At 38.7% G+C, this 10134-nt stretch overlaps 1 protein-coding gene across 1 annotated transcript in view; it reads left to right on the top strand.

Annotated features, from left to right (window-relative positions):
• Positions 1-247: 247 nt before the first annotated feature.
• NDRG3 (NDRG family member 3) overlaps positions 248-10134 on the top strand; it is a 41870-nt gene continuing 31983 nt past the window's right edge. The window contains exons 1-5 of the mRNA XM_006875727.1: positions 248-353; positions 1564-1684; positions 3573-3635; positions 6129-6189; positions 8754-8840. Coding sequence (XP_006875789.1) covers positions 1602-1684; positions 3573-3635; positions 6129-6189; positions 8754-8840 — 294 coding nt within the window. The 5' untranslated portion in view covers positions 248-353; positions 1564-1601. The remainder of the gene's footprint in view (positions 354-1563; positions 1685-3572; positions 3636-6128; positions 6190-8753; positions 8841-10134) is intronic.

Here is a 10134-nt window from a genome sequence, read left to right as displayed (position 1 = left end):
CCTGACTTCCTACACTTTTAAATGAGCTTTATGGGCAAGAAGGTGTATTTTTCTCATTTATATAGTTAGCTGGAAATAATTAGAAATAGAAGTAATCTGTATAACATAACACTCTCTGGTGTGCTTATAGTTCAGTGATGTGACCAGCCTAGGTAGTGGGAAATGGTAGACAAACAGGTATTGTTAGACTTGTGCAGTTGAAAAGTCCATTTTGTTTTTATTGAAACCTTACATTCTCTTGTTACAGGAACATGACATCGAAACAGCTCATGGTGTGGTCCATGTAACTATAAGAGGCATACTGAAAGGAAACAGACCGGTTATTTTGACATATCATGACATTGGCCTCAACCGTATGTATTTGATTTTGTGCCTTCCCTTTTTATTATATTACTTCATATTTGTCTATTAATAAATTAAGCCAAAAACCAATATTCTAATGGAGCAGAGGTTTCCCTCTCTTTCTCTTTCCCTTTCTTTCCCGTTGCTGTATATGTTAAGATGGCAGGATAAGTTCCTGAAAGTGTGGAAGGGAATGTGCTTGGGCAGATACTGGAATTATATCTCATTTCTATGTCATATGTATTAAAGGACTGATGAGAATATGATGAACTTGTTACAAAAGTAAAACTGAAATCAGTTTTTTCTATTAAGTCTGTGCTATGTTGGCTTTTTTCATGTTTCAAGTTAGAAAATCCAGAGTTAGAACTTAATTTTCATGTGAGCTTTTCGATTAATTAGTCAAATGTTTGTGCTACAACCTGTTATTAGCACCTTTAACCTGACTTTTCTAGGTGGTGGTGGTGGTTATGTGCCGTGGAGTTGGAACCGACTCATAGCGACCCTGTACAGGGTTTCCAAGGCTGTAAATCTTTACGGGAGCAGAAAGCCTCAGCTTTCTCCCGCGGAACTGCTGGTAGTTTAGAACTGCTGACCTTAAGGTTCGCAGCCTGATTGGTAACCACTACGCTACCAGAGCTCCTTTTATAAGATTTTTACTCAAGCCACAGGCACAGAGTCTGAATACTTTTTCTTCCACGCATCTCTGGTTTTCAGAGCTACTTTTGTAGCTTCCTCAGCATTTAAAGTAGTTAAAACAGTTATACTAAAAAGTAGAAATTGAGGCAGCAGCCCCTCCTTGTACCCCATCAGTTTTGCCAAGAGAAAGATTCCTGAATGGGGAATGTAAGTGACCCAAGATATTCTAACTAGGCTTTGGGATATAGTCAGTGTCTCTGTATGTTGGATGGCTGAATAAGGTGAATGAGAGATGACGGTGTTATTGATGTTAAACTTATTTTATGCAGCACCAGGATTGGTTTCCACTTTGTAGATTGTTGTGTAGAATTGAGAATTGGTTGTTGTCGTGAAGTTATTGAGACATCTGGTGTTCGGCCTTTTGAGCAGCTTGAAGCAGATGGATTGTTCAGACACCTCACTTTAGTGGAGCAATGATTCAAAAGGAGAGAGAGAGGACATGAGCATGATAAGACATTGATCAAGTAAGAGAGAGCTGGGGAGAGCTGGAGAACCTGTGATTTATGGGTATTTTTACTGTTGCAGATAAATCCTGTTTCAATGCGTTCTTTAACTTTGAGGATATGCAAGAGATCACCCAGTACTTTGCTGTCTGTCACGTGGATGCCCCAGGCCAGCAGGAAGGTGCAGCCCCTTTCCCAACAGGGTAAGGCCATGAGCAAGATCTTCTGGGAGACATGAACTCAGAAGAGCAAATGACTGAAGTCCATAGGAGACGTAGCACTTGCTTCCCTTCCCACTTGATTTTATCATGACCTACAGGTTATGCTTATTAGCCATTCATGCCATATTTTTTCTTATTAGTCTGAGAAGACTGTAATGTATCATCTGTTTGGGAAAACTGCATGTTCTCCCATATCTAGATAAGGCTCTCCATACAAAGGACCTGCCTCCCTATACACACAAGGCTTAAGTGTCTACAGCATCCACTTCTGTATTTAATCTGTCCCCTTCCTCACCTAAAATCTGTCATTTTTATATCCCTCCCTGAAACCCCTGACTGTGTAGATCTAAACTTAGATCCTGCTGGGCTTCCTGGGAGTATCTTCCCACTCTCACCTCTCCATTAGTGATCCGAATTTGTATAATCCTTTATTCTGAGAGGCTACCTTGTTCAAGTAATAGTGTAGTTTAACTGGACTCAGAAATCTCAGCAGTAAGCCTGCTCTGCGTGTTGGAATCACAGTCTCCCTGATTCTTCCTGGATGAGCACTTACTGATTGCAGCAGCAAAGACTTTGGGAGGAAGAGTCAGTGCACAAGATGTGGAATGCTAATTAGACCCTTCTGCCTTTACTCATCTTAATGCTGCACCTTTGGTCAGTGACTCCTATGAAATAGACCATTGCAGACAAATAATAACTAACACTTATATAGTACTTGGAGTTCTGGTGTGGCATTTTAGGATAAGCACTGGACCTCAAGTTTGGCAGTTCAGACTCACCAGTCGCTCCTTGGAAACCCAATACAGGGTTGCTTGGAGTTGGAACCAATTCTGCAGTACTTAACAACAACATATAGTATTTATACAGTGTTCTAAATACTGCTTTAAATACTTTATATGTAATACCTCATGTAGTCCTCACAACTGTATGGGATAGGTTACTGTGTTTTCCATTTTATAAGTGAGGAAAGTAACGCTCGGAGAACTCAAGTAGCTTGGTCAAGGTTACATAACCAATATGTAGCAGAACTGGGATTGCACTCAGACAGTTTGGTATTAGAATCTACTAAGGACTATGTCTAACCTATTTTGGTTCTCAGTGTATGTTAACTAGCCTGTGATTGGTTTACATCCATCAAGATTTAGATCCAGTTTTTCTTTTGTATTTTGCTCACAAGTAGTTCAAAGACACTTCATTTCTTAAAATATTCAGAGAAAAACTGACTTCCCTGTGTCAGGTGTGGAGCAGATCCTGCTTCAGATCAGAGGTCAACTTAAGACCCCTCCCATCGCTGATTCTCTTTGGATGCTTCCCTCTTTTCTTGAATTTCTAGTCTGGGTCTGTTATTGTGTTTATTTGATAATCTTAGGCTGAGATGATTTATATAATGAACTATTGTCAAATGCAAACAATAAAATAACCATGTTACCCTATGTCTAAATGAAACAAAATCATTTCAGGATTTGTGACTTTGTTCCTAGGCCCAGTAAAATGGTGTTTACTTTTGCATTTAGCTGCCTAAATAGAAGCAGCAGATCTCAGTCCACTTCTTGAGCTGACTGTTACTGCTGGCGTGCTCTGAAACTGGACCCTAATTGAAATGATTGTTAGAAGTTGGAAACAACCTAAAAGAGAACCATATTTCATTTTCCTTTCAAGTGGCTTCCTCTAGTCCCAGAGACTGCTCTTTGGGATACAGAAATGGTTGGTTTCACTTGTTTTCATCTTAGCATGGCAGTCATAATAAATTGCACATTATGCCACAGTTGTTTCGCCTCCTTTAATCTAAGAATTTTGTGTTTTCTAGCTGTTCTAGTGATTGGGAAATATACTTGCATTCTAATTCAAGAGATATTCTTCTGGATTTCAGGTATCAGTACCCCACAATGGATGAGTTGGCTGAAATGCTGCCTTCTGTTCTTACCCACTTAAGGTAGGTTCGTTTACTTTAAGGGTCATTATTACCTGCTTCAGGTAGGGTCACATAGTTTTTCTTAAGTTGCTACTATGAGTCTGGTCTGCTAGGGAGCAAAACAGAATTGTCACCACCTCATGGAGCTTTTGTCTTAGTGAGCAAGTAAGCAAACAGTCACAGGACCCCAGGTGGCATAGTGGATTACAAGCTGGACAGTTGCAAGGTTGCTCTAAAAGAGAAAGATGAGACTTTCTGTTCCCATTCAAATTTACAGCAAGTGCTATTTAAAAAACAAAACAAACAGTAGGGGTATTGTGATCAAGAATAAGGACATAGATAAGGCTAGTTGTTGTCATTGTTATGTGCCATAGAGTCAGTTCCAACTTGTTGTCATTGTTATGTGCCATAGAGTCAGTTCCAACTTATAGTGACCCTGTATAGGGTTTCTGAAGAATGTCTGGTGGGTTTGAGCAGCCAACCTTGCAGCTCAAACTGACCTTGCAGTCCAGCACATTGACCTGCCCTATGGTTGTTTAAATTATTATAAATTCCTGAGTGTTTTTGTGTACGTCCTCCCCCTTCCCCAATAGAATGGAAGCAAATTCTGTTGAATGATGATGTACGGAGGAGATTGTAATCATTGCAGTGAAACAATGGTGTGACGCTGATGTTCTCCCATGTAAACTATCAACTCCATGCACAATAAAAACTTAAAAAAAAAAAAAATAGTGGAAGCTTTCTACAAACTTTCTGAAGCCCTGTTGTAGACAAGGACTAAATTACCTAGGTATAGCAGATCAGGTAAGAACTTGGGGTTATATTCTAGCTGCAAAGAAAAGACATCAAAAGGGTATTAATAGGAGAATGATACCTAATTTTGTCTTTTAAAATAATCTCTCTAGGTCTATTAATTGTACATCAATAAAGCTGTTTTAAAGAAAGGATTATTCTAATTGTGAAAAGAATGGTTTGGAAAGGAGTAAGAATTCAGGGAGGCTTGGTAGACTGTCAGGGAGCACTGGTGTGTCGCTGTAGACCACAGATTGAATCACAAGGTTGGTGGTTCAAACTTACCAGCTGCTCCTTGTAAAGCAGGGTCACTATGAGTTGGAACCAACTTAACAGCATTTAACAGTAACAACAATTTAACTGCTAACAATAGTGCAGGCCAAAAGGGGTGAGTGGTCCATCTTACAGTCCCAGAGTGGAAGACCCTGGGACCATCAAGGGAGAAGAGTGGGAGCAGAGTCTGCGACCCTACCTAGAGAAGTGGTGATGCCAGAAATGGAGGCAGAAATGATGACATGGAGAGATGGAGCAGCTGAGGACTATAGATGTGTGTTTGTGACTGGGGGGCAGGCTTGCAGGGTGTGCTCTTTGGCTGTTTGAATGATTGTATATTCCTGAGTGTTTTTTTGTACATCCAAAAAAACAAAACAACCAGAGGGAATACAAGCAAATACTGTTGAATGATGAAGCATGCAAAGGATTGTAATCATTGTAATGAAACAAATACAATAGGATGAGTATAAAACTGATGTTCCCCCATGTAAATTATCACTCAATTCACAATAAAAACTTAAAAAAAAAAACTTAACAACCAAACCCCTATACAAAGGTCACCTCCACCACTGCATAATAAAATGATTTACTTACTTGGGGAAAAGAAAAGAGTCATTACCATAGTAAGCCCCTGGTCCAGCTGGGACAATAGTGAGATGTACTAAGTTCTACTCTGTTGTTTAAGGTTGTTATGAGCTAAAATTAGCTTGGTGACAGCGGGGTTTTTTAAGTCAAATATTAGAGTATGAAACGAGTTTTACAAGTGTTACCCTGATTTGATATATATATAAATGTACTTAGTTTACTATAATGCTATCATAAGTAAGTCTTGATTTGATTTACTTTACTTGAGTTGATGCCTTAGTACATAATTTTTTTTTAGAGTGTATGTGTATAAACGTGTGTGTTGGAATAAAAAAAGGCAGGAATTAATTCAGAGAACAAGGAAACATTTTGTTATAAAGTACTAAGCATGCTACTTAAATATGCTTATAACTTTATATTATGATAATTTTAGGTTTAAGAATTTTATGTTAGGCAAGTTAATAAATTAATTTTATATAGTCACTCAAAAAACCCCAAAAAATAACCAATAGTGCAGGCGGTGATAATGATAGCTTGCTTTACTGTATGCTGTTGAGGCAATAAAGAGAAGTAGACAGTTTAAAAAATATTTTTGAGGTAAACTCTAGAGACCTTGTTGATGGATTGGATAATTGCTGAGCTGTTGAGGATAACTCCCAGGTTTTAATCATATTTAACTTAACCCTTAAAAATCACCATAAAAGAAAGATGGTATCTTTTATTTTATAGGTAAGAAACTGAGGCTCAGAAGGTTAAAGAAACTTGCCCAAATTCTCACATCTAGTTAGCAGCCAAGTTAGGTTCTATACCATGCTGCCTATGAATGGAATTAACTCTTTCAATGTTGGTATGTCCCATTCACAGTCTGAAAGGCATCATTGGGATTGGAGTTGGAGCTGGAGCTTATATCCTCAGCAGATTTGCAGTAAGTACAAGGAAGATTAGTCATGATGGCCTCGGGACACTACCTGGGCTACTACTGCTGTGTGAAGTGGCCTGCTACTGCTTTGGAGCGTGTGTCAGGGTTTTTGTTGTTTGTATTAAACCTTATACTATATTTACAATACCTGAAAAACCACAAGTGAGGGCAGTACATCATCAATAAAAATTAGGCTTAGATGAGATGGAGGCAGAGACAATGACGTGGAGCGATGGAGCAGCTGGGGACTTGAGATCCAGAGAGGGAGAGTGACTGTGTGCTGAAGACTCGGGGGGAGGATAGTGTAGGGGGCAGGTTTGCAGGGTATATACCCTTCGGTCGGTTGATGATACATGGAGGGGATTGAACAATACGATGTATGATAGAATGAATGTAAAACTAATGTTCTCCCATGTAAACTATCATATAATTCACAATAAAACACTTAAAAAAATAAGGTAAACCAAAAAAAAAAAATTAGGCTTAGAGTCTTCTTATGATGAAATTTTGTGCAGATATTTATAAACGTTAACAAATAAGAGTTAACATACAGTTTCACATGAAGTTTGTCATAAGCATAGGAAAGAACTGGGAGGAAATATATCAAAATATTAACAGGGTTTGCTGTTTGATAAGATGATATGTGAGATTTTATTTTCTGCCTTTTTAATAGTTTCTCTGGTTATCGAATTTTCAGTGAATATAATCACTGTAATCAGAAAAAAAAATTGAAAGGTAAGCTAGAGAGTTTTGAAGTTAGAATTAGAAACATTCCTTTTGATTTTAAATAAGGATGAGGAGAAATCAAAATCACACTTCTCTGACACCAGACTATAAAGGTCAATCAAACTGATGTTAATATGAAATCAATATTTTATCAGTTCAGCCTCTCTGTTCTTACACTGACTGCACATGTAGCACTTGGTCCTCCTAACCACCAGAGCTAGGCCAGATCTCACAAATTACAGGACTCCAAACTGTCAGGTCTGCCCAAGACTTCAGACACCAACTAGCTGCCAGCCTGGCGTCCCCACAATTCTGTCACTTCTGTTCTGCTGGCTGCAAATTTTGAGTTGCCCTCTACCCTGCTATGCACATCAGTGTCTTTTGCCAACCAGGGAGCTCTGAGGTGTCATTATTTGGGCTTCATTATGTAGGAGTCCATGAATGAAGCAAACTGTTAAACACTTAGATACTAGCTGAAAAATTAGCATGTTTGAAGAAAGACCTGGAGGTCTGGTGATCTGAAAGATCACAGCACTCAGTTTTACTCTGACATATGTGGGGTTGTCATGAGTCACAATTGACTGACACTGTTTTTGCGTTTTTTTTTTTCAATGTAGGCATGGTTGACTGAACCATGAGTCCTACCCCAGTCCCTACCCAAGAAATACCTTATATCCTTATATGCATCAGCCCTCCAGTGTGGTCTGGAAGCCTTGTCATAGACACTTCAATCATGGGAGAAATTCCAGGATTCTAGACGTTACCTCTCAGAAATCAAGGACAAAGACCAAATTCTTGGGTTAAAGTTCATGTAAACCCTACAATAAGGAACTTCTTGAAAAGTGCCTCTTAGGTGATAGAATACTCTTCTTGGGGTGCTGTTACCTACTCAGGGAAGAATGGTCTAGGTCTAAGCCAGAACTTCAGCCCTGTTCATTGTTTCAGTCATAGCCGCTGGAGTGAAATTGGAGCAGAGTCAAATTCTTTTAAATTGGGTAAAGCAGAACAATACAGAATGGGAAAAATTACAGGTAAAAGCCTGGAATGGGAGTCTTGGAAAAGGTTAGTGTACCCTTTCAGTAGACTGGATTATTGTCCAGACTGTGGGGAGCAACACGTACTCAAAGCTGTGTGGTCAGCCACCACGTTTGGCGGGAGAGGCACTGCTCTTTCCAACTCTGCATTTCAAGGGATTTGGTTGCTGTGTAACACACATGCTGCCCCTGTCTTCTAAGGAAGATTAAGTTCCTAGCAAGGTTGTTAAGCTATAATTTTTCCCATTGTGGCTAATGTTTCATTTTACAAAATCGGGTCTGTTCTGGTTTTGCTTCATCAGCTGTGACTGGACCAGGAAGAACTGGTTTGAAGCCCTGGTCTAAGCAGTCCCTTATGCCAAGTAGATCCCAGGGCATTTCCCCAGCAGATAAGATCCACCATGGTCTAAGCAACTGCAGACACTCCAGGTACTATCCTCTGTCATAGAAAGAAAATAAAGACTTGTCTCTCCCATGTATCCTTGCAAAGCAAGGGCATTTGATAGTTTCTAAGAGACTGGTTTTCCAGATGCTAAGATTATAAAAGTTATTTCTCCAAATATCTTTTCTTCTAAACACCTCACTTAAGTCTTAACACATCTGAGGCATTAAGCATAGAAAGAATTGATTAACCATGGTACTTTTTTATTTTTATAGAAAAACCTTGGAATCTGTGTGACAAAACCAAATGTGTATGGATGGTTGAATAGAAAACAAATTTGCTGTATAAACTTCCACCCAAATCACAGTTTAATAAAAAAGAATCTTGGAAGTGGCATTTTCTTACTGTTGTTTTGTCTCATCTTTCAGCTCAGTCATCCAGAGCTTGTGGAAGGTCTTGTGCTCATTAATGTTGACCCCTGTGCTAAAGGCTGGATAGACTGGGCAGCTTCCAAAGTAAGCACTGATGAAGGTGTTCATCGGCTCATCTCTTGGTCCCTTCTCAAAATGGCCTATCTTTAAAATTTGTCATTGAGGTATATATAGTTCAGGTTCCTTTATGCTTTTTCCTAATTGGTACTAACCACTTTTCTGACTTCTGATACCATAAATTGATTTTATTACTTACCATTTTTAAATTTTGCATAACTAGAGTCATAGAATAAGTATTCTTTTCTGTCTAGCTGCTTTTATTTATTTTATCTGTGAGATTCATTCATGTTGTGTTTAATAGTAGTACATTTTAATTGCTGGTTAGAAGTCAGTTGTTTACCTACACAAGATAGGTTCCACTATTTGATTATTATGTTTTGCATGTTTTTCAGTAGACATATGCATTCGTTTCTCTTGGGTTTGTACCCAGGATTGAAATTGCTGGGCGATAGGGTAGTTGTATGTTTCGCTTCAGTGGAGATTGCCAAAGATTTTTCAAAGTGTTTGAGCAATTTCCACAGCTGCCAGCAACATATGAAAGTTTCATTTGTTCCACATCCTCACTAACATTTGAAGTTATCATTCCCTTTAACTTTTGAAAAAGATGGATAGTTTAATTATAATACTAGTTTATTTTTATATGTGCATATCACCAAAATACTCTTGGGCACTACAAATAAAAGTGTTTTCAATTGTACCATCTTTTAATTTTTAGGCTATGTTGCTGGGTAAATAATGCTTGACTGTCATTTGCATTTCCCTGATGGAACAATGATTTTTTTTCTAAAATTCATTGGTCATTTGAGTACCGTTTTTAGTGAAGAACCTATATAGGTCTTTGCTTTTTTCTTTTTCTTTTTTTTTTTTGTAATTGGCTTGTTGTTGCTGTTAAGTGCCGTCAAGTCAGTTCCAACTCATAGTGGCACTATGTAGGGTTTCTGAGGAGCAGCTGATGGGTTTGAACCTCCAACCTTGTGGTTCAAACCAACCTTGATGTCCAGTGCTGGTACTACAGCACAACACCAGGACTCTTTTTTAATCAGCTTTGTTGTTGTTGTTGTTAAGTGCCATCGAGTCGGTTTGACTCATAGCAACCCTGTATAGGGTTTCTAAGGAGTGGCTAGTGGGCTTGAACTGCTGACCTTGCAGTTCAAGCCAACCTTGCAGTTGAGTGCTTTATCCTACAGTGCCACACTTACTGGTCCTTTTGTTACTCATCTTTAAGAGATTTTTAATGGGAGCTTTAAAAAGTTCATGGGAAAATTCCATTACTTTTTAATCCTCTTTTTCCACTGATATTTTGAAGCCCCCTCCTAAT

The sequence above is a fragment of the Chrysochloris asiatica genome, unplaced genomic scaffold (assembly GCF_000296735.1).
Source record: "Chrysochloris asiatica unplaced genomic scaffold, ChrAsi1.0 scaffold00337, whole genome shotgun sequence".
In the NCBI taxonomy this organism is placed as follows: Eukaryota; Metazoa; Chordata; class Mammalia; order Afrosoricida; family Chrysochloridae; genus Chrysochloris; species Chrysochloris asiatica.
Note: the sequence above shows the minus strand (reverse complement) of the source record. Positions and strands in the feature narration are given on the sequence as shown.